Source organism: Gracilinanus agilis, chromosome 3 (assembly GCF_016433145.1).
Source record: "Gracilinanus agilis isolate LMUSP501 chromosome 3, AgileGrace, whole genome shotgun sequence".
In the NCBI taxonomy this organism is placed as follows: Eukaryota; Metazoa; Chordata; class Mammalia; order Didelphimorphia; family Didelphidae; genus Gracilinanus; species Gracilinanus agilis.
In genome coordinates this window covers 509,930,150-509,955,503 of record NC_058132.1, presented here as the reverse complement: position 1 = coordinate 509,955,503, position 25,354 = coordinate 509,930,150, and the positions used below count along the sequence as shown (strand labels likewise).

Below are 25,354 nucleotides of genomic sequence, written 5' to 3'. Positions count from 1 at the left end.
TCTTCTCTCTCTCTCTCTCTCTCTCTCTCTCTCTCAAAAACTTTGGCTCCAGGCCCAAACTTACCTTTGTACCATTGCATCCTGGGATACCAGGAGGACCAGGTGGACCATCTTGGCCTGGAATACCCTGCAATTAACAAAGTAAAGAAGTAACCAACAATGTTCACCTGATAATGGCATAACTGTACAACAGAAAAGTTTTAAAAATAATTGAATATTTAACTCATATACATACAGGAAGTCCTGGGTTTCCAGGGTAGCCAGATGAGCCTGGTGGCCCCTAAAGCAAGAAAAAAAAGAAGAGGTTAATATAGTTTACAGCAACAATATCTTCACTCTACTTTGTTTGAAATGCCACTACATCAAGTCTTCCTGATGTTTTAAATACAGATTGCCGATATTCAGAATATATATTGATTTTAGTACCTTACAGGGAATTTGTGTTTGAATACTTCAAGAACTCTGGACCCACATAGCTACTATCAGATTTAACTGTAGTATAAATTAAATATTATCCTAAAAATGTGCAGATAATACCTTATATAATCCTAAGTTACTTTAATTAACATACATACACACATATAGCCATTTGTCTCAAGTGCTTCATTATTTTGAAAAATTACTAAAAGTTTTTACTTTCCCCTCCCATGGGATTCAAATATCAGGAAAAATTTAATGGAATAGCTACTTGATCCTTGAAAGTGATACTTGATTTTAATGATATATACTCTACACAATAAATGAGAAACCTCTAATTTAATGACATTGTCTTGCAAAGTCAAAATCAAGATTTGTTCAAAAGAAATTTTTGAGAAAGAGAAAATGGGAGAAAAATGAGGGAAAATGAATGTACTAAATTACTGAAGTTCTTAGAAACAAGGAATTTCAAAGTACTACTTACCAAGAAATTGTGGATAAGATTAGGAAGCTTCCCTACCAGCAGTACCAACATTAGCCTTAATAACTACTCCTCAAATCAATGCCCGATTTGAGCTTTGTCAAAAAAAAAACTGAAATGGAGTCATAAAGAGTCAGATATGTCTGAAACATTTTTGAACAAAGGAGAAAGAAGAAGAAAAAGCAGAAAATGGGAGGAAATGGAAGAAGAGTGCTCACTCAGAGACTGGGGGATGTGCAATGGAGTTAAAAAAAAAAGACTGGCATGATGTATTTCTCTATCCTACTTAAAGCTTTGCCCTTAACATACTCATTACATAGTAACCAACAAAATTTAAGTGACTATTATACTCACTCTTGTTCCTTTAGTTCCTGGTAGTCCTGGTTCTCCGGCATCTCCCTGTAAGAAAGTGAAATTGTATTAACAATGTTCATAATGGCAAGAATTTAGAATATCTTAGAATCCAACAGTTAATCAATTTAACCTACCTTATTTCCAGGAGGCCCATGTGGACCTTCAGGACCTTGCATTCCAGGAAATCCAATGACACCTTGCAATCCTGGAAGACCTCGTTCCCCCTGAAAAATTTAAAAATGCAAGTCAGTGTTATGCAAAATACTTATTGAAACAAGTTCTCAAAAATTTTTTTCTCCACTATCCTCTAAAATGCAGAAAGTTGAAGGCAGGACTGCTGTTTTGAAGTTGTTTCTGTTTAATATATTATACATTCCTCTGGGGTAAGGATTGTGTGTTCTACAACTTCTAGTGTGGCTCATCATATAGAGTTGGTATTCAATAAATCTTTGCTGAACAAATGAATGAATGAAATATGTGTATGTTGGGGTATGTGTTTGTGTAATCAGTTGTAAGATGTTTTAGTCACACAATTGTTTTGGTGGTTTTTTTTTTCCTGTAAGTTGGCTCATAATATGACTAACCCGGTAAAGTTAACTTTTGCCATTATTAGTTCTAAGATTTTGTGTGAAGACTTCTTTTATTCTTTCCTTTGCTTCTAATTATCCTTTGGTAATTTAGATAAGCATAGAGCCTATAGGAAGTTATTATGCAATCAACAGTGTGGTTAGGTCTTTGGATTAGAATTTTTTTCACTAAAATACTAATCATGTACAATAGGCACTACTAAATTTTCTGTGTGGTGCTTAACAAATGGGTAGCACCATGCTAGAAAATGTGGGTTATACACAGGCACGTAAACATGGATTTGCCCTAAGAAGTTTATAATTTAGCTCAGAATACAATATAGGTCACGTAAGACAACTAAATGACATGGGACATTATATGGTTAAGTGTCCAAGCCAAGGATGGAGACAATAAACAACTATATTCTATATACCAGAAGGGGTAGAAGTCAAGGTAAACTGACTTGGTGGATGGCTTAGGACCTAGAACTAAGAAAGGCTATGGAAAGGAGAAAGCAGGACATTCCAGGTGAGGGACATAGCATAAACAAAGAAGTAGAAGCTAGAACAGCAGCTAGGTGGTGCATTGGATAGAATATGGGCTTGAAATCGGGGAGACTCATCTTCATGAGTTCAAATCTGGTCTCAGATACTTATTAGCTGGGTGACCTTGAGCAAGTCATTTAACCTTGCTCGCCATCTATAAAAATGAGCTGGAGAAGAAAATGAAAAACCACTTGAGTATCTCTGCCTAATGAGGTCTCACAAAAAGTCACAAAAGTGACACCAAATGGGGTCACAAAGAGTCAGACACAAATGAAACAAACAACAGAAGGTTAGAACAAATCTAAAGGGCACTGTACAGAGAAGACAAGCCCAAATGAAGAGAAGAATGCCATGTTGGAAAACAGTGGGGGATAAAGTTGAAAAAACAAACCTGTGGCGTATTATGGAATCTGGCTTCACTGAAAGATATGGAACAGGTCAACTATTGCTTTAGGAAGATGACCACATTTTAGCTGGTCAGTAGAAAAACCCTATGGTTTAGGGAAAAAACTCTTGATTTATAGTTAGAAGACACTGGTGCAAGACCTGGGTGTATTGGCTACATGTCTTTGGGCAAGTCCCTCAGCATCTCACCCTCAGAAGTTAGAGAAGAAGATAGGTCAGGCCCTTTCTTGATCTAGAATCTTGTGCCTTTAAGTTCCCAAAAGGGCATGAGCACTAAAGCAATATTACAATGAAGACTTGTCAGATAAGGGAATATGGAATGCAGATCTAAGCAAACTTTTTTAACTTTATTTTTTCAGTTGTTTTATTATTATGACTTTTATCTGTTTTTTCCATTTATAACATATCTAATGAAGAAATATTTTGGGTGTGACTGCACACGTATAATCTATATCAAATTGCTTTTCTTCTCAGTGAGGAGGAAGGGGAGAGAGGGAGATAATTTGGAACTAAAAACTTTTTTAAATCAGTATAAAATTGTTTTTACATGCAATTGAAAATAATAAAATATTTTAAAAGACTTGCCAGATAAACCATTAGTATTTAAATTATCCCAAAAAGGCGAAAGCAGAGGATGTGGTTTTATAGCTTAGCTCTGCTACTCATTATCTATACAGTCTTGGGCAAATCACCTAACTTCTCTAGGACTGATTTTCTTCAGCTCTAAAGTGAGGAGGGGAAACTTGATTGAATACAAATAAACTACCGAAGAATGGAATTATTTCTGTTTTTCCATCTATTTGTGGTCTATATCTCTAGCATCTGGTACAGTACATATGTCCTTAATAAATGTTTGTTGGTTTATTGATGATTTTTGAGATCCTTTTTAAGCAGTGTGAGGCAGGATGATGGCACAGTAGATAGAGTGCAAGACTTAGAATTAGGAAGATTTCATCTCTCTCTGAGTTCCAAACCAGCCTAAAATACTAATATATGTGTGATCCTTGGGCAAGTCATAGAACTCTGTTTGCCTTAGTTCCTCATCTGTAAAATGAGTTGGAAAATAAAATGGCAGACCATTCCAGTATCTTTACCAACAAAACCCCAAATACGGTCATGAGGAGGCAGACACAACTGAAAACAACTGAACAAATAACTAGGCAATATAGTAGATCGCAAAGTGTGGAACTGGAGTCAACCTGTGACCAAATATTAGTACTTACTTGTTGTTTAGTCATTTTTTCAGTCACATCTAACTCTTTGTGACTACAAATAATATTTTCTTGGTAAAAATACTAAAGTAGTTTTGCCATTTCCTTCTCCAGTTCATTTTACAGATGAAGAAACTGAGGCAAAAAAGGGTTAAGTAAATTGCTTGGTCATACACAGTGTCTGTGGCCTTATTTGAACTCAGGAAGTAAAGTCTTCCTGGCTCCAGGCCCAGCACTCTATCCACTCTGCCACCTAGCTGCCTGTCTGGCACTATTACTTTGGACATTTCTCTTTACTTTTCTGGGATTCAGTTTCCTCAACTGTAATATGAGAGTAATAAGAGACTCAAAAAGTATCTTCCATCTCTCAACCTTCCATCTCAATCTCTTTATCCTATGATTTAAATTTATATTATTATTTTTCTCAGCTTCTATTAATTACCATTAGAGAAAAAAAAAAGCAATATATACTTCAGAACAGAATTTGCTTCAAAACAGAAAATTACCCAGAGTCACTTGGAAATTCATTTTTTAAAAAATCAAATTTGTATAGATTCAAATAATAATCCAGCAAACAGTGAAAACATTAGCTCCATTTCCAAAACATTTTAGCAGCCTTGACAATGAGCCAACTGGTAAAAACCTAACCTTCTTTCTTGAATGACTCTGTGGGTCTAAATTGCATCTATAGCTTGACAGTACCTTAGATTATTCCCCCTACTTGCTTGGAAGCTTAAATCAGAATTCCACAAAAAGCATTTGAATGAATGAATGTGGAAGAAATTACTTTAAACTCTAGAGGATACAACTCAATGGCAAATGCATTAAAGAAAATGAAATCCCGCACTTTGGCCTGATTTTTGCAACAACAGCATCAAGGGCTTCTACAAGAAGGAACAGATGCTACTATGCTCAGAACAGGATTTGATATTGAGTGTTAGATCCTTGCCTTTATGACCTGGTGGTATATAGAAAAAGAAAACCATTCATAAACTACCTAGCGCTTAATTAAGAACAGAAATGGATAACATTTTTTATACATGTTCTTCCATTGACTCCTTCCTCCCCCTAAAAAACAAAAACAGGAGAAAACTAAAGGGACAGAGGTAGATTTAACATTGAAATAAAATCTACCATCTATATACAATTAATAGGAATCTGTTGTTCCAGTACTGGAAAGTCTACCTGAAAGAAATGTTCACACAACTAATGAGTACTTACAAAGGGTTAACCAAGTGAAGGAAAAAGGCCATGGAGCACCTTGAGCTGCCATAATTAGTTTACATATGATATTTGTAATTATTATGTAAAAGAGACCACTTTAGGGCAAAAATGCCTCACATGTTTGAGGAAATGTTTGGCACTTATTACCAAAAACAGCCTTATGACATGGATTCGGATCAAATCTTATCATTCTCATTTAAACATAAGGAATGTCTAAAGCAGTGAGCAAAATTAAATGACTTGGCAAAAGGTTCTCACTGAGTCAGCACCAATGCCAAGAATTTTTTTAAAAAGTCTTATCATGCCCCAGTCAGTGTTTTTTCTAGGTCACTAAACCACACCAGTTCCCAAGGGAAGATTAAACATCATACCAATATTAAACTCGTCTGAGGTAGCATCCCTTTTATGTCCATTTTACAGACATGGAAATTAAGACTCAAAAGTTAAACTGACCTGCCATTTATCCTTTATGACCTAGAGGTATCCTTGGGAATTGGGGCTAGGAATCTGAATTCCCAGTCCCATAATTAACCACAAGAACACATTCTTTCCCAAATGTCATTAGAGAACTTAAGAAATTTGTATGTCCCAAGAGTTTTGAAATTAAGTAGCTAAAAGGAAGTGACTACTCAGCCTGCATAACTCTCTACCCCTCCCTACATATTTTTTTTTCTAATTTCCCAAGTCATTTGTTCAGACAAAAGCCCACATGAATAATCTAATATCTAGTTCCCTGTCCAAATTTATCATGGGAACTAGAGCTAGAAGTAAAGACAGGATAAGCATTCACACAACTATACAATAAGCTGGCAAACACTGCATGTAATGACACTGTCCCAATTATTTTTCCCTAAGACTTTTGTAAGTCCTGAGTGATGATGTACAAAAAAGCAAAGGACTGGACATATTGTTCAAGGATTATATACATGCAGTCACTGTAAGTCCACAATGTACAGCCAATGTACACACAACGGACAGTAAAAAGACAAGAATGCAATAAATGAATTAGCTTCTGCTATATTTCAGCTCCAACTGTCCATTATTTAGCATCAATGGGATAAAGACTCCTTTCAGCATCTTTAAAATGGAACTGTAGGGTCCAAAAGAACACGTTGACCATGTACTTCATGTGTGGTTGAACTATAAACTCTGAACATTGCTTGTCAGTGATGCAAGTGAAAAGCTGAAAAGGGAAAAAAATTTTGTTTCAAATGTTACAGAAAATGCTCAGAACATTTTGTGCGATGCATTGCCAGGTGTCTAATGATCCAAATAGGAAGTTCATGTGTCTTCAGAACAGAAGTAACTTGGCAATATCTCACATGAAGAAATTCAGAACGTGGGTTGGGGGGTAGGATTAGGGAGGAATAAAAATCTATCTTCTTTAGGGGAAACATTAAAGAATGGGGCTATAGAAAATGACCTCAGCACTGAAACTAGCTTTTCTAAATTAGGCATGAAATAGAGTTTCATGCTTGGGCTGACTGCAAAGTTTTGCTCAATATGTAGCCAGAAGCAAGAATATATTACCAAAAATGAATTCATGTGAAGTGGAAAGTGCAAACTCCAAAAAAAGTACAATTAATTTTCTTTCATTTGAAATGAATGAATGAAAACATTTATTATGCACTTACTACGTGCCAATTAAACTGAGCTAAGTCTTAGGCTATAAGTAGGAGCTAACTTAATTGAGTAAACCAATATCTAGAGGTAGGGGCATTATGTTTTGGAAAGTTATAGAGACAGTGGAAGGAATCACAGGGAAAAGACTGACATAAACCCTTCTAGAAGCAATAGTATGAGTTCATTTAATTACAGCTCTAGAACTAGAAAGGGGTTTGGGGAAGGCATAGAGGGTATGAAGTCAGAAACCAAGTAGCTGGCAAGAAGATGGTCAGGAAATGAAGCGAAGCATGTGTAGGGCCAAGCCTAGATTAGTAAGTGTCAAAAGCCTCAATGAATCAGGGTAGCAAGTACTCTAAAATCCTATGTGGTAGGAAGGACTAAGTCCTCTGAAATGGATTCTCGTCTAGGAGACAACACAAATATTAAGAAGATGGTAAAAGGTGTGAATAGCAAGATAAGTAACTTCATGAGACAAGAGATCAGTAAGAGCATATAGCCCTAAGTTAGTGATTCAAAATGAATTAAAGCCCCTTTGGTGTTAGGAACAGAATTAGTTTGAAGTATCTTCTAATGGCTTAACTAATGTAGTTACCACCCCTCCAAAAATACCCTAACAAGCATGCAAGCTATAGTTAGAAGAAAAATATTATTGAATATATTGTAATACTAATCCAGGCAACTTAGAAGGTGATCATTAATTATTTTTAAAATAGCATGGTTATCAATATGGTCATTTACCAGCCCTGTGACGCTGGTCAAGTCATTTGAATTCTCCAAGCCTCCATTTTCTCACTTACAAAGTTGAAGGTAAAATATTAGTACTACCTGACTCTTTATGAGGATCAAGTACAAAGTATGCCAAAGGATGCTGAAATTCTAAAGCACCATACGTAAGAATTGCTGTTCTTTCTATTTCTAGCACTTACCATAATAGTTTACAAATCTCTAAGGATTAGTAAAAGTCAAATGCCAAGCCAGAGGCAGCGTGCCATAATGGACAATGAAGACAGGATGATGTGGGTTAGAAAGTCACATCAGGTAATTAATGGGAAAATTCTTTAGCCTTTCTCATATTGAGTTTCCTAATCTGATGAATAGGAGAATTAACACCCATATAGCACTTGCCTCACAGCGTCACTCACTAGGAGAATCAAATGAGATAATGCATGTAAGGCATTTACAAACCTTAAAGTATTTTGTAAAATTTGCTTATTAGTTACTGAATTGAATGAATGTCTAGGAAACATGAACTGGTTAATTATGATTCATCTATTTCATTTCTTACAATTGTCTTAAGATGGACATAAAGTTTTCACATATAATAAATCAAGGGATTTGTACCTGGTAAATAACCTAGTTGCTGCACTTCCATGATTTTTTTAATTCTATGGATCATATCATCTGTGGATCCTAGGAACTGTTTTCTATATGTGTTTAGGGCTACCTTTATGAGAAGGGAGTAAGAGATCTGAATTGTTATCTATGCTAATGTTCTTGAGTCCTAAGAGGAAAATTACTAAGAAGTAAGGGCCTAAATCATTTCAGGAATGGAAGCACTAAGATTTGGAACCAGAGCAGAAGAGTTATCCAACCATGAGGGAAGTAGTTAAAATGAAGGGATGTAGTCAATGGGGTGACTGAAACACTCAGCCAAAAATTTCACAAGTCTAATTCCATGAGTCCAATGATAGCCAACCATCTGCAAGGCCATTTCCTGAATGCTGATGTTGCTGGGAAAATTGTAGGAAGACTCTGATTAATGTCACAAGTTCATGGAAAAGTTTTGTGACTAGGACTCACTGGGAGTTGTCTTCATGCCATTCTGTTTGACATTATAACAGAAATAGTGGTATTACCCAAGAGGAAAAAAAGAAGTATAACTGGCCATTCTTATGGAATGTGACAGAACATTCCAATTATCCTATCTTATTTTTTGAGGACAGAAGTACTTTCTTTTGCCTCCTCTCCTTTTAAAACAATTGAATTTATATTCTTATCCAAAGAATGTAGATAACTAAATGAATTTTATGGCATATATTTAGTAAATTAAGTTTAATGGCAAACAATGGTCTTCTTTACCAGATACGTGTTATACAATATCGTCTTTGTTGTTATTTTCCTAGTATTCATAATTTTTAAGAGAATGGAGGAAGGATGTGAACTCAAAAAAGCACTATCACAGATCCTCATTCATTCATTGTGTCCCTTTTTAATTTCTCTAATGACTAATATTTAACTAGAGAAACAAATATTGGGAGGCCTTAACTTTTTTTACTGACACAAAACCCCAACCATTTCTAATCTATGAGGCCTGGGAAACTTGCCTCACAACAAAACCTGAAAAGAGTTTAAAGAAATGTTGCCTGATATTGAGAAACTTTAGTATCTTTATAAATTCAAAGGTCAAGAAGATCAAACATTTTTCTAACCGCTGTGGTCAATGGATGGTTTCTGAACTCAGTCATGTTTATTCCCAGATCCAGAGACTATCCTGAATCAGGAGACACTATAATCCAATTAGAGAGGCATTACTCTTTTTACTTTCTTCAGACATTTTGATCTCTTCCTATGTCCTCTATTCAAAGAAAAAAAAAGGTCTTCAGTTATGATAGGGATAGTACTGACAGAATTATAGAATTCTAGAATTAGATGAGATCTTGCCCTGTAGACTTTTTAAGTGCAGCCCCCTAATTTTACAGCTGAAAAAACTGAGATCTAGAGGGGTTAGAGAGACCAGCATCACTTAAGTCCAGAATTCCCTTGTGTAAAATTCTTATAGATGCACAAATGGGACTAGACTCTAGAGAATAAAGAACCATCTCTTTCATAGTCACAACTGATCTAATGTGCTTTCAGTTTGAGGATTTTTGAAAAATAACTACAATTGATGCCTAAATCATTAAAGAAACTTTGACAAGAACCCTTTGATTGGTCACTATTCCCCCCCACACACACACACATTGATGTGTCCTCAGCTTTGAAATCTGTATAGAAAGAATAACCTGCCGGCACAAAAATTTCTACAGGTCTCTAAGACAGAATACAATAGTATTAAGGAAAACTTCAACTATCACACTCTATTAAGGCAAAATGTACTTGGCATATTTCTATACTCAAATGTTTTATTTAGGGCAAGGGAGAGTTGAAGGGGTTTTTTCCCTTCTTTCTTTTTAATCCAAACTTATTATTTCATTAATACAAAGACATTTCAGTGTAAAAACACTCTACTCTGACAGAGACAACACATCAGAGTTTTAGAGATCCACTGAGTACATTGAGAGGTTAAATGACTTGTCCAGCCATTATATCAGAGACAGGACTTGAATTTACACCTTTCTGTCTCCAAGACCAGCCCTTTATCTCCTAATCTACACTACCAGACTCAAATGCAGAAATGATAATTTCCACTAAAATGGAATATTATAACTAGATTAAGACCTGAAGGATGTATATTAGGTACTGGAGGGGAAATATATTGTGTTGACTGATTCATATCTGTGAGGAAAGAAAGCAGATAAATATCTTCTCACTCAGATAGAAGTCAATTTCACATTGTACTGATTAGGGAGAAATTAATGGAAATCTCTTCAAAGAATTTTCCCAAGAAAAAGGGACTGTCCCTTCAGCCAAAGAATAATTAAAGGGAACATTATATTCCTCTTTAATATAAACAGTCTACAAATGTTGCTCCCCACCAAATGGTCTAAAAGCAAACAAAGTATCAACTCCATCAATTCAGTAAACACTTTTTATAAATGATAAACATGAATGGTAACAAATTGTTGGCAACAAAATGTCTTAGGTATTTCAAGGGTCTTTGCTTTCCGACAAAGGTCTGGATTTCCCTAATCAGAGCCTACTGTGGTTAGTGAGTCTGTGAAATGAAAACACATAAGGTAATAAAGAGTTCTTAGAAAAAAAAAGTTTGTTCTGTTTCCTCCCATTTTCTTTTTAGGGAGGCCAACTCTACCCTATAATGAATCTTCATCAGATATTTTATCAAGTGGCAAAATCTGCCTCAAAGATTTTGGTGGATAAATATCTAGAATTCATTCCCTGAAGTATTCAGCTGCGCACACACCCCCAGCTTAATAACAAGAAAAATATTATGATGATACTTTTTAGACAAGCATTCATTTCTTTATGAAAAGCCTGTGTATAAGTATTGCATGGGCTGTTAATCTTTAATTTATAGCTTATTTTTGTTTTAGTATCAATCTCCAACTAAATAGCTAACTTTGCTTTTTACTGTGGGAAATACTTTGTACTTTTGTGCTTTGCTCTCACAGATTATTAACACATTCACCTTTGAACTTCTGGGTTCAAATAGTTTATACTACATAAAACTCAAGCTGGTCCATTTTTTCCCTATGAAAAGCCTAGTAGATTCGTACCACAAATCCCCACATCCCAACCTCATTCCTATCCAAGATCTGGCCCACATCTTTCCTGCTTAATCTCCCATATCCCATGATACTCCATGCATTTAGATCATTCTCTTGGTGTATTCTAAGCTCCTCTGCCATATGGAGGGAGGAATGGTTAGAGAGGGAATATACTTAAATAACATATACAAAACCTGAGTTTCTAACTTGAACTTTAAAAAAAATCTAATAACAAAATTTCAATATAACTAGTTTCCTTTATATTGTTATTTTTATCATTTAAAAACATGACTCTGAGAAGGGGTCCATAGGGTCACCAGATTGCCAGAAAGGTACATAACACACGCAAAAAGTTAAGACCCGATGTACTAAACCTGGAGGAAAAAAAACTCTATTACTGTAATGTACTTTTTTATTCTAGGCAAGATCAAAACAAAAGTTTGGGATGCCCACTTGATATGCTGGTCAAAAAAAACTAAACCAGAATTTAGAAGACTAAAATTCTAATGTAGGGTCAAGCATAGAACCACTTTGTGATGCTGGACAAGTCATGGTCTTACTAAGCTTAGATTTCCATTCTAGAAATGGAGGTAATGTATACCTTGCCTATTAAATGGGTTAGTAGAATGATCAAATTAGCTAATGTATATGGAAATGCTCTTTAGACTATAAAGTGTTATATGAATGCATTGTGTCATTGTCTTACATTTAATCTCAAGAACCAGAAGTGTTCTCCAAAGTGGTGGTTTTATTAATTAACCTCTAGGGAGACTGCAATATGTTTCCCACCACCAGGAGGAAGTATGGGTCTATGGATTTTAAATAAGTAAGCTAAAATCAACCACTGGAATATTAAGCCATGATTTTTTTCTTTAAAATATTCAATGAAACTGCAAATTAGGCTGGGTTGATTGGGAGTGCCTTTGAGAAACCATACAGAGCAAATTTAAAAGAACCTTCTCTACAGTAAGAATTTTAATTAGACTAGAAAATACAACACATACAACTAGTAACCCAAATCTTTCTGTTACTGGTTATCTTCTCTGTAGGGATCTACTAATTAATAATTTGGCAATGTCTGTAATGTAAGCTTCTTGAACTGTGACTTTTAAAAATTCAGTCTTTGTTATCTCCTATTCTTATTGGTACCTGGAACACATTAGGTCTTAATAAATGTCTACTAACTGATTTCAGGGTGGGAAAGATGTTTCCATAATTCTTCAAAAAAGAAAACACTATAATAGGTATGTATGTGTGTAGTATATACATAGAAAAATTTTAAACTAATGAATAAATACTTTGGTATTTGACATCAGAGTATTCCAGTAATTTGCCTTTAAATATAAAATAAAAATCACTACATAAGGGGCATCTTTTTTTTAAATCCTTACTTTCCATCGTAGAATCAATACTCTTTATTGGATCTAAGGCAGAAGAGTGAGAAGGGGTAGGCAATGGGGATTAAGTGACTTCCTTGGGGCCTGGCTCACAATCTAGCCTTTTTTTAAACACATTATTAGAAATAATCTGAAATTGTAAGAGAAGCCAATCAGTTATTCCATTTCACAGCTTTCTGATAAAAATCGTATTTTAGGGGGGAATGTAATACCGCAAGTTACCACAATAACTACAGGTGTAACATGTTGTTAAACAGACCTCAATGTCAGACAAATAAGTCTCCTTTAAGATAAACTAAAATCCTTCATGTTTCTGCAGCTTATTTTTGTTCACCTCAGTTACAATTTAAATTCTTCTCCTGTTTAAACTTTTAGAAACAATTCCTCTGCCTCTTCTCTTTCCACTCCAGCCCATTCTACTCACTGCTGCCCAAAATAATTTTCCTTAAGATCAGGTATGACCAAGTGACTCCCCACTCCATTAACTCCAATGGCTTCCTACGGCCACTAGGATGAACTATACACTTCTCTCTTTGGCTTTTAAAGCCCTCACTCCAACTATATTCTCAGTCTCAATGGACATTATTCTCCTTCTTGTCTGAGACACACACAAACTATCCACCTCTCTGTTCCTAACACACTCCCTGATATCTCCATGCCCATGCACTTACCACTTTCCATGCCTGGAATACACTCGCTCCTTATCACTGCTTCATTGTCTCTCTCTTTCTTGAAGATGGAGTTCAAACCATATATTCCACAAGTTTTGTTATGATTCCCTCTCCCTTAAAACACCTTGAATTTAACTACTTAGTATATATTTATATCTGTTCATTTTATACCTATGCAAGATAGATTTTAAAATGTACTTATTACTTGATATTCATGTTCTATCTGCCTAGCACAATTCCTGGAACATAGTAGATGCTTAATAAATAATTATTGATTGAAGGCAGAAAAAAAAGCATAATAATTCTGGATCTAAGCTAAGGAGAAGTACCTGGATGATGGAAAGTTTGCCAAGTTTTGAGTGAGAGGACTTGGTTCTAAATCCCATCCCTTGACTTCAGTTTTCTCAGCTGTAAAATGTGGCAGTAAGACTAAATAAAGAGTTAACAACTAAAGGTCCACTGACCGCCAAAGTGTCTACGGATGGTTTTTAGGGGGTCATTGAACTTGGAAAGGAAAAATTATTTTTTTGCCCACCTCTAATTGAAATTTACCATTTCTTTCACCTTCAGTTGAAGACATTATTCTGATAAGTCAGTCTATATGCTTTCCCAGAATGGCAATAGGCTCCATGACACACTGGAGGATATGAAAACTTAAACTAAATGATCTGTAAGGTTCTCTGTTCTATGATCCCATAATCCAAAGAAACTTAGGGAAAACATATGATAATGAGCTCTTTTTAAAATTTATTCCTTCTTAGGAAAGATCTAACCAAGTTGGTAAGTAAATATTACATCGAATTACATTGGGAGCTATAGACATAAAATAGCATTTCTCAGTATCACCAGGCTCTAGTAAACTATGTGAAAGGTTAACTTTCAACTATTCTACTTAAAAAAATCATTTCATAGGTCTTGATCGATGACACATGTTAAAACCAGTGGAAATGCACATCAGCTATGGGGGAGGAGGTTGGGGGTGAAGAGGATAGTAAGAACATGAATCATGTAACCATGGATAACTTTTCTAAAAAATAAAAATTATTAAAAAAATAAGAAATTTAAAAAATCATTTCAGAATATCATTTATTTCCCAAAAATACCTCTTTTGCCTGCTAGGGCAGCTAGTGAAACAGTTAAGAGAAAGAAAGCAAATGCCTAGAAAGCAGAGACCATGGATTGTGGCGATTTGCTATTGTAAAATCAGCTCATGATCACCAAGCCTCCAGCATGGAGGCAAGGGAACACAATTCCACTGAGAAGGCTGGACAATGGTCACCATCAAGGTAAGTATTGGCCATTACATTATGATCTATAAGCAAGGAAGAAAAAAGCAGCATTAATGAGACCCTGAAAATAGTTTCAAGGGAAAAAGCATAGTAGTGGAAGGTTGGAAAGCAATAATAGCTCATAGACTAATTGGGCTTTGTGGTCATATAGCCACTAAAAAAGGGAAGACCACAAATATGCAGTTTTCTTTGTCTTCAAAGGGTAGTTTTGATGAATATACAATATAGAAAGGGACTTTGTCTGTCTCTGTCGCTCTCTCTGAGTGTTTGTGTTCAGTCTGTCTCTACTTCACTGTCTCTGTCTTACTTGGCTTGTTTTGGTCACTTCAGTCTCTGTTTCTCTTTCTCGTTCTCTCTCCTTTTATCTTTGTTTCTGTCTCTCTATTCCCCTGCCTCTATTCTCTCTCACATATATACAGCATCATTTATAGATATAACTAAAATCATAAAAGTAATAAAATTAATTTATTAAGCATATCAGAAAGCTTATAGGCACAAATTAATGTTGTTCTCCAAGTACTTAACATGAGACTGGGGACTAGGAAAGGAGTTGAAAGAAGAAAATAAGGATATATGTTTATTCAAACCATGTTGTCTCACATGAAATATTTCTGGAATTTTTAGGGAGGAAAAAGATGGAAATACCTTCAAAGCCAATTTAAGAATATTGAAACAAGATCAGGAAGAATTTGAGCTATATAGGAATCATTTAAAATGTATGAAGCTTCCCAAGGTGACTACTTTAAAAAAGAATAAAAGGGGCAGCTCAGTGCATAGAAAGCCAGGCCCAGAGAAGGGAGGGTCTTGGGTTCAAATATGACCTCAGGCACTTCCTAGCCCTAGTTGCATAGCCCTTACTGATCATGTCTTGGAATCAATACTTAGTATTGGCCCAAGAGAGAAGGCAAGATTTTTTTTTAAAAAGGGATAATTCTCATTGGAGTTATAAATTTGGTTATTTTTGTTAAAAACCAGTTGCATTATTATTATTCTACCTTTTATATATAAGAGGAATTTTACAAATGTTTTAATGATGATGAAGATGATATATTTAGCAATAATTAAGGCTACTCAAAGCTTTATGCTAAAACATTTTCTCTTTTCTCCTCCTTGCTCCAATGAGCCTCAAAATGACAAATATTAAATAGATATGCTAATAAATTTGCAAAGGTGTTAATTTATTAAAAACAACGTAAGTCAATACAGTTCATAAATTGGCACAGCCAAAGATGTCATTAATTTAAAGGGTCAAAGTAAATGGAAGTACATGTATCCTGCCCCAAATTTAGGACACTTAAAAATGAAGAAATCCTCAAAGTGAGGTCATGGTCTTAATTTTTTGCTTTCATTCAGATTATTTAAAATAACCATATATGATGCATTGTAATAATCATAACCAAAACTGACTGTTTATGCTTAGTCTGTGTACTCTTTGAGAGCAAGGATTGTCTTTTTTTTCTTATTTTGTTTCCAGGACTTAGTACAGTACCTGGCATATATCTGGCATTTAATAAATGTTTATCAAATTGAATTAAATTAATTTGAATTGAACTCAACTCAAAGAAAAGTTCATAAAGACATAAAATACATTTTTTTCTTAAATGTGCCAATGGGCTCATTTTTTAATGGCTTCACTAGATTTTTTCCCAAAAATAGAGCAAATATGACATATTTAATGAAATTCAGTTTTATAATTTTAAATATAGACACATGCAAATCTAGAAATATAAAAGCTTAAAACCAAACAAAGAATAAGGAACATCATGGAAGCTAAAATATACCATTCTGATTAAATAAAATTTTAAATGTTTTACACAAATGAATTCAGTGAGCTAAGATAAGGGGGTTTAGTTAATTTGGGGGGGGGGAATCTATGCACCACGCTTCTTGGATAAATGTCTCATTTCCAAGATATGAAAGGAATTGATCCAGATTTATAAGACTAAGTCTCAATACTGAATTGATTGTCAAAGAATAAGAACAAGTAGTTTTTAAGTTATCTCTGAAATCTAAGCTATCCATAACTACATGAAAAAAATTAAAGAAATATAAAATTTAAAGCTCTTTGTTGGATCTCATGTTTATCAGATTGACAAATGTGATAAAAAATGGAAAATGACAAATGCTGGAGAGGTGATGGGAAAATAAGCACATTGATGAATTACTGGTGAAACTGTGAATTGGTCCATCCATTCTGGGTAGCAATTCGAAACTATTGTCCAACATGTTATTAAACTGACCTTGCAATACCACTAGTTTGCCTTTAAACCCAAAAGATAAATAAAAGAAGAAAAGGCCTTATGTGAACAAAAATATTTTTATATAGCAATTTTTTTTGTAGTGGCAAACAACTAGAAACTAAAGGGAGTGCCAAACTGAAGGGAAATGGCTGAATAACTTATGGAAATAATGGAATACCATTTTGCAGTAAAAAAAATGACAAAGAGCATTATTTCAAAGAAACCTGAGAAGAATTATATTAACTGATTCAGAGACAAGTGATCAGGAAAAAAGAGCCATTTATGCTATAACAACAATATGTAAAAATGAATAGTTTGAAAGACTTAGAACTCTGAATAATTCAGTGATCATCCAAGATTCCAAAGAAGCAATGATGAGATACATCATCCACCCATGATACTTTGACAGAGGACATAAACTAAATAGAGTAAGACGTATTTTGGGGCATAGCAATATAGGAATTTGTTTGGGTTTCTTTTTGCCCATGCATGGCTTTGTTTTTATTCTTTTTCCTAAGTGTGAGGGCTTGGTATCTGATTATACTGTAATAATATGTCCCTAAAAAAGATTTTTAAAAAGAAATCTCAAAACTAGATTTCTCATAGGAATGAACAGTCTAAACCTTTCTAAACCTTTCCCAGAGTTTATATATTTAAGGAATCATATGATTATGAATTATAAAATGATTATAATAGGTGGCACCATGGTTAGAGGGCCAGGCCTGAAGTCTGGAAGACTCATCTTCATGAGGTTAAATCTGGCCTCAGGCACTTATTAGCTGTGTGATCTTGAGCAAATCACTTAATAATCCTATTTGCCTTAGCTTCCTCATCAATAAAATGAGCAGGGGAAAGGAAAGGCAAACCATGCTAGTATCTTTGCCAAGAAAACCCCAAGTAGAGTTGAAAAAAATCTGAACAGCATGATTATAAATTAATTGGTCAGTGAATAAACATTTATTTATGTGCCTACAATGTGCCAAGCACTATGCTATGAGCTATGAACTAGCTTAGTCATCTAGTCCTTCATTTCAAAACTTAAGAAGTGAGACTGAGAGAGGTTAAGTGATTTGCCCAAAAGTCAGTCACATAAGTAGTAAGTGGCCAGGTAGGGTCTGAATAATGTTACTTTAACTCCAAATTAATTGTTTCCCATTGTATTTGATGCTGTTGCTGCCCACTCAAAGATTTTAAAATGTTTAATGCCCTCATCATAAACAGTACTCCTACCACACTTACAAACTCTTTCTTAAAGAAAGGAATTTACCTCATCTAAATTTTATTTTTAATCTTCCCTATTCTCCCACAGTAAAGCTCAGTATACAGAAAGTGATTCACAATTGTTGAAACAAACTAATGGAAAATAAGCACCAAACCTTCATTCAAGGTCAGTTTAATTTCTAGGGGAATATTAACCAACATCTAGTAATTATCATTAACTATAATAATGAGGTAACATGAAATAGTAAAAGAGATTTTAGTTCTAATCTCATTCCATCAGTTACTGATCATATAAATTTGGACAAATTTAAATCCTTTCTCAGTTTCTTCATCTGTTAAATGATGTAAATAGGAATTATCTCACCTATCTAATAGGAAAAAGATAAATATCAAGTAGGGTAATGTATATGGAAAAAAGAAAACTATAGCATCATGAATAATAATGTAATATTGTTTTGTAAGTTATATTCATTTGAGTATTATTTGAACATACATGTATTAACATCAAATTTTTCCATTTAATCACAAAATTTCTAGGTCAAACAGGCACAAGGCTTTACCAAGAAAGCCAGAAAGAGAATGAAAATGCAATGTCATCTTATCCCATTCACACAACTCATGACACACAAATTATCTCACTGACTGCTTTCGATAAGTAAGTTCAACCCCCAGAAAAATTTAACAAGTATTCCTAGGGTATTTCTAAAGTATGCAAGAATGGATGCCAGGATTCAGTGAACTTTTCCTCTTTCTTATCTTCTTCTCCAGACTATTTTTTCCCATGACCCACTAAGAGATTAAGCCTTTCCAAGACCAGATCATTCTTTCCTTTTCTTCATGTCCCTATGATTTTTTTTATTAAGCCATAACTACCCACTTGAAGAGTTTCTCCATAATTTCTTTCAGGCCAGAAATATCTAATATCAGACAGCTCTTCTGAGATCCTAAGCTTATTTTTTCTCCTTTTATTAACATTCTCTCATACATTTAATCACTGATGTAAGTTCTGTGATGATAGACATTTTTAATTTTTGTATTCATAGCTCTAACACTTAGACAAGAAGCATTCTTGTTTAATAATTGAAGATAGAGGCAGTAGAGGTAGGAAATGATTCTCTGCCTTTAAATATGACAAACAAGGAAAGAACTTTTGGTAAATCGAAAGTAATTGAAATCTTGGAATAAAAAGGTCATGTTATCTTCCTGTTCCCAATAATCAAAGATGTGGACACTACACATAGTACATATGTATCTGAGGCATATTTTTTTTAATTAAGGAAGAAAAATACTCAATAGCCAAAGACACCAAAATAGGATGTGATTTAAAAGACAACTATAGGACAACAATGTTAAGAAGCTAATAAGAGAAAAGGATAAAAAGAAATTATCCTTAATCCCAGTGGGGAAGAAAGTAGATATCTAACTTGAAGGACTAATGTGAAAAATAGGAAAAACTTTTTTTGCTTATTTGTTCATTCATTTGCTTATGTATTGATAAATGTCAGTGAATTTAGGATAAGGTTTTATCTCCTTGATTTGTATGTGCATTGCTATTGTTGATGATAAGTGTTTGTGATCCAAATTTAATAAACAATATAAATGCAAAAGGAACTCTATTGAAATTATATTTTTAAGAGAACCTGTGTAAAAGATGAAAGGTGGGATGTAGAAGGGCTAATTTCAAAGTACATAATAGAGCAATATGATCATTGCCAAAAGCATTAATGCTCCCAATTAGCTGAGTCTTTATAAAATACTAAAGAAATTTATGGAGTTTTGTTTCTATTTTTAAATACTATGGTCAGTTTAAAAAATGAAGAATCTTAAAGAACAAGACAACTTACAAAAAAAGTAAAATTATTCATTTCCAATTTTGCTTCTTAATTCTTCATCAAGGAGAAGGATTTGCAAACTATAAATCACCTAAAAAACATGGCTAAAAGGGATCTGAAGTCCAAAGCAGGAAAGAGCATGTTCATAGAGGATCCAGCTTCTTTATATGAGTTCAAGTCTCAAATCCATTAAATCCAAGGCACCAAAAAAAGGTGATATTAAAAAAGCTAAGATCCCAATCAATTTTTCAAAAAAAACATCATTAATGACTAGAATAAAAATTACTTGTGTATAATTTATAGAATCTGTCTCCTTCCCTTTCTGAAAACAGTAGCATGTACTTATATTTGGGTCCTGTAGGATATGGCTGCTGTTTACCATATTTTCCCTCAAATATCAATACCTTTTCTAATATAACCAGGGCAAGTTTTCCAATTTGTAGAGTATCAGTTGGGAAACTGGAAAATTTGCTCCATGTAACTATATTTTCAAGATTATATACAAGGTCCTTTCAACTATTCTTTAAAATTTACTTTTAAAGGCTATAGTCACATTTTTAGCAGCTTTGACTCTCTACAATAATATTTATCCTATATCCACATAATAGAGAAATGTAATTATCATAAAGAAGGGAAACTATGGAACCTATATGGAACTAATTGAAATAGTAAAACACACATAAACCCATAAGAACCAGGAGTAACATATGCATCCTATATTACAGATGTATTATCTTAAGGATTCAAAAAAGTGATAGTTATATATATATATATATATATATATATATAGTAATGATCCAATGATCCAAAAATAATTAGATGACCTTAGTGGTCATCTGCTTTAATGGCTTCATTTTACAAAGATTGAACCTTGGGTCTAGAGACAATAAATTACTTACCCAAGGTCAAACATGGAATAAGTTGCAAGGACACATGTCTTCTGAATCCAAAATCCAGCATCTTTTTCACTGCATTTGTTTATAACTTTTTTTTAAAACTAATGGGTTGTAATTTTTTAAAGAGATCATCATGCTTAAGGATATGTGTGTGATATATATAGAGAGAAATAATATTAATTGTGACATTGATATAGCACTTTCTTTTTTGCAAATTGCTTTATATACATTATTTCATTTTATCCTCATATCTGCTCTACTATAAAAGTAATTTTATGTAAGATATAAGTACCTTAGCTTTTATTATTCCCATTATACAGAAGGGAAAAATGAGGCTCAGAGAGGTTAAATTATTTGTCATACAGCCAGCAATTAAGCAGATAGGTGGTAAAATGGATTAAGTATTGAACCTGAAATCAGGAAGATATGAGTTCAAATACAGACTCAAACACTTACAAACTGTGTGAACTTGGGCAAATCACGTAACCCTGTCTCCCTCATTTTCCCCGTTTGTAAAGAAGGCTGGAGAAGAAAATGGGAAACCACTCTAGTGTCTTTGCCAAGAAAACCCCCAATGATGTCATGAAGAGCCAGGCATGACTGAACAATTACAATAATAACTTTTCAGTGATAGGGGTAAGATTTGAATTAATTCTCTCTCAGACACAGCACCATAAATTAGAGCTGAATCTTAAAAGTTACTAGCTTAATCCTCTTGTTTTATAAATGAAAAAAATTAGGGCTCTGAGAGATAAGGTGACTTCTCTAAGTACATAAAGAAAGTATTCAAAGATGTTCTTACTCCAAATCTAATACTCTTTCTATCCCAACACCCTGTCTAACAAGGAAGAAAAACTAGAAAGGAGAAGGAAAAAGGGATGTGACATAAACTCTGTATTGTTTAATGACGTAAAGCTACGATGCTGCAGAAAACCTACTGTGACTAATCATGAAAGAAGAGAAAAAGGTGGAGAAGAGAAATGAGGGAAAATCACAGGAATGAGAGGGAGGATGAATACTTTAAAGAGAAAGGATGCATAGGCAGCCCATGAAGTCATCATTGTATAATTGTTCTCCTCCTCCACATTGTAGATATTAGGCTTTCAGAATCCTTAAAAAATGCCCAACCCCTGTTCAAGTCAGTAGACCACATTCCATCTGTAGATAACCTCTTGCTTCATCTAATGTCATCAAGTTCTTGGACACTGTGACCCAAAAAGCTGAGCCATATGTGGGTCCAGCTCTACAATACAGATAAGTAATCCAGTATGAAAGAAAAAGAGAAATCATGCTTTATTTTTTTAATCAACAAATTAAATTTTAGAATATTATTAGCTTCTGCTACTGGAGAACTTTTCCAAAGCCATGTCTCACTTCTGCTCTGGCAGGCAAGCCTTCTTGGTCTGATGCCTGGTCATTGTGTCTTGTACAGAACTGAGTGTTCTCCCCACAGAAGAAGAGGGCTGAGCCCTGAGAAGGAAGGACTGCCTGAGCTGTGACCTAGCTACACAACTGTAGGGTCATAACCAGGTCCAAAATGACTCCCATGCCTATCTCTGTGTGTGGTCCAGGAAAGGGATATATGGAATTGCTCCTTCTGTTCTCATCCTTTACCAGCTAACTTTACATGTGAAATTAAAAGTTAAAAAATCAAATCTCACTGTGTTCAAAATTCTTTATCTGAGAAAGAGTATGATGATTGCCACCCACATAACAGAAACATTGTGAAGATTTATGAACAAATGCTTGTGGAGTTCTGTGAGTCAAGATGAAAGGAGCCATATGCAAAATCTCTGTTTCAAATAAAGACATATCACTCCCTTTTCATGCTTGTTTAGGAGACATATAATCTAGGAAGAAGAAAGGAAAGCATTCACCACAATGCCTCTTCCTTTGCAATGAAATGTAGATTCCATCGGTAGGAAGGAAAGTTAATAGAGTCATTGGTGAAAGACACAAGATCTGCTCCCTGCCCTTGACAAACAATTCTTAGATTCTCATGGAATTATGTTCCATAGTATTTCTTTTAATTCTTATGTTCTGTCTAAGAACCAATACTGTGTATTGGTTCTAAGGCAGAAGGGCAGTAAGGAAGAGACAATGGGGGTTAAATGACTTGTCCATGGTCACAAAGTTAGAAAGTATATGAGGCCACAATTGAACAGAGGATTTCCCATCTATAGGTCTGACTTTCAATCACCACATAACTGCCAAACGCTACAGAAATGGGATAGTATTCTAATATTTATCCCATTTCTGTAGCCCAGACTAGGCTATACAAAAGAGGAAGGAATTTCTGTTATGTTTTCTGGTAGACACTTGGCCAGTAAAAGGTACCACCAAGAATCAAAGCTGACAATACAGAAACTCAAAAAGGCTTTTAAGTACTCTCTACTTGCAGTCTTCATCCCAAAATACTCTCAGAACTTTTCCTATCTCTTCAACAACTTCTTTGCTACCCTAGAGAAAAGCTACTCTCAGATCCTGAATTCTTGATTATTTTCCAGAAAAGAATTCAATATCAGGAGGGACCCTAACCATAATCTATCTCCCTCAAGACCGCACTCTTCAGATTTCTCCTCACCTATGACTATGTTCCCTTTACCCTTCGAATCCCCTTTTAGTTCTACTTTATGTGTCTTCCCTATTCAAATTTAAGCTACCCCAAGGCAAGAATTGTCTTGCTTTATTTTTATCATCAATACTTAGCCCTTTGTTGTGGTAGGGTTTTCAGTCATGTCCAATACTTTCATGAACTTCATGAATTTGGTGTTTTCTTTGTAAAAATATTGGTTTGCCATTTCCGTATCCAGCTCATTTTACAAATAAGGAAACTGAGATAAACAAGTAAGTAACTTGCAAGGGTAACACAGGTAGGAAGTGTCTGAGGCCAGATTTGAACTCAGGAAGATGAGTCTTCTGACTCCAGATCAGGCACCCTGTGCCACCTAGCTGCCCCAATAGTCAGTGCTTTAATAAGTGCTCAAACTAGGTAGCTAACTACTTTAAACTCCTGCTAAAATGTTTTAGAAATTCAATGGCTGGTTTTCATGTGCTTCAGCCAGTTCTGTGATGCATATATTACAAATATCCACATCCATCACAGCCCCTTCCTTCACTGGAGAGATGAACTTTAAACCAAGCACTTAACCTGATAGAGAGTTCATATTTGCAGGGCCTGGGAGTTTATATCAAACTGGAGACCCTGAAAGGTCTCAAATCACTCAGTAAATGGAAAGAACTAACTTGTCCCAAAGGTTCTTTTGTCAAGACTTTTTGGTTTCAATCTGGGAATGCAAGTTTATAGAACTATACTGTTGAGTCTTAAACATTAAAAAATTTTTTTCTCTGCTTTCATAAAGCCCTCAAAGACATGTATAAAATGATCATTCATGACCTGATACTGTGAGGATCCCTATTTTAAGGACTTTAGGACAGGAAGAATTTTACCTAATATGTTGTGAATTAACCCAATAAGTATTATTTCATCACGGAATTAGATTAACTGAAAATAAGTTAGTATTGATCCAATTTGGGACTAAGGGAATAGTGCCATTTTCTATATGATGCTCATGTTGGAGTACAACTTTTCTAAAACATTAAAGAATTTTGTCAGAGGTGAAAAAATAAACAACGGAGTACCACTTCCCCTACTGTTGTCTGGTTTCCTCATTAACTCTGACTAATTCTTCCTTTGTTTAACTGTACATTGTGTTAAACCACTTCACAAGGAGGAGGGTTCTGTTAATATAATTTTTGAGGATGAAATTCTCCACCCATCCTACATAATTATCAAGCATCATTACGTGCTGTCTAGAAACATATTCTGAATGCTCCTGGTACTTCACCAAGAAGAGAACAGGAAACGTTGTTTGCAGTTTCCATATGTCAGGGTTTTATGCTAAGCCTTTGATCCTAAATAAATCTTATAATACATTCTCTACTTGAAAAAAATTAGGATGCTTTCTTGTCTGCCAGTGTTTTGTCAGGATTATAGTTACACAAAATAATTTCTTCCATAAATAGCCAAGGCACATGAAGCTAGTCTTAGACATCACTGATGAAATGATATTCTTGTAATCAAGTGTTGTTGGCTTTCCAAGCTATGTGATACATATTGCATTTGAGAGATTTACTTTTCAACTGGCCTAACTATATAGGGATGGGGTAAAGGGGACCTGACTCTTCACACTTTATTAAAGCTGTATCTCAAGCAACCTCCATATGCAATTACTTCCCTCTGGGTTTTTAGAATTAAAAGTATTTGAGCAATCAGATCTATTCTCCCATATCTTTCTGATACATAAATCACTGAGACATGATAGCCTTTTAATGGGGACAAGGATGAGGGAAAATATAAGGTAGTAGAAAACTATTCTTCTCTTCACCTTAGAGATGTAGCACATTATATAAACTATGGAAAAGGATGTCATAGCCATGTCGACCCTTTTAATGAAGTCTCCACATCAGTTAATGTAACTGGAAGAGATACAACTGACCAGGAGCTGGCAATTGTTAGTTATTTTTCTTTAGAATCAGGTATACCGTAGACAAATCATTTTGTTCATTGAGAGGATACCAAAAACTTGATTA

General features: G+C 34.6%; 1 protein-coding gene across 2 annotated transcripts in view; it reads right to left on the bottom strand.

The window, feature by feature from the left end:
* COL4A1 (collagen type IV alpha 1 chain) overlaps positions 1-25,354 on the bottom strand; it is a 207,023-nt gene that overhangs the window by 94,212 nt on the left and 87,457 nt on the right. For both annotated transcript variants that reach the window (XM_044670532.1, XM_044670531.1), the window contains 4 exons: positions 1,387-1,476; positions 1,253-1,297; positions 236-280; positions 65-127 (listed from right to left, as the gene is read on the bottom strand). In XM_044670532.1, the coding sequence (XP_044526467.1) occupies positions 65-127; positions 236-280; positions 1,253-1,297; positions 1,387-1,476 (243 nt within the window). The remainder of the gene's footprint in view (positions 1-64; positions 128-235; positions 281-1,252; positions 1,298-1,386; positions 1,477-25,354) is intronic.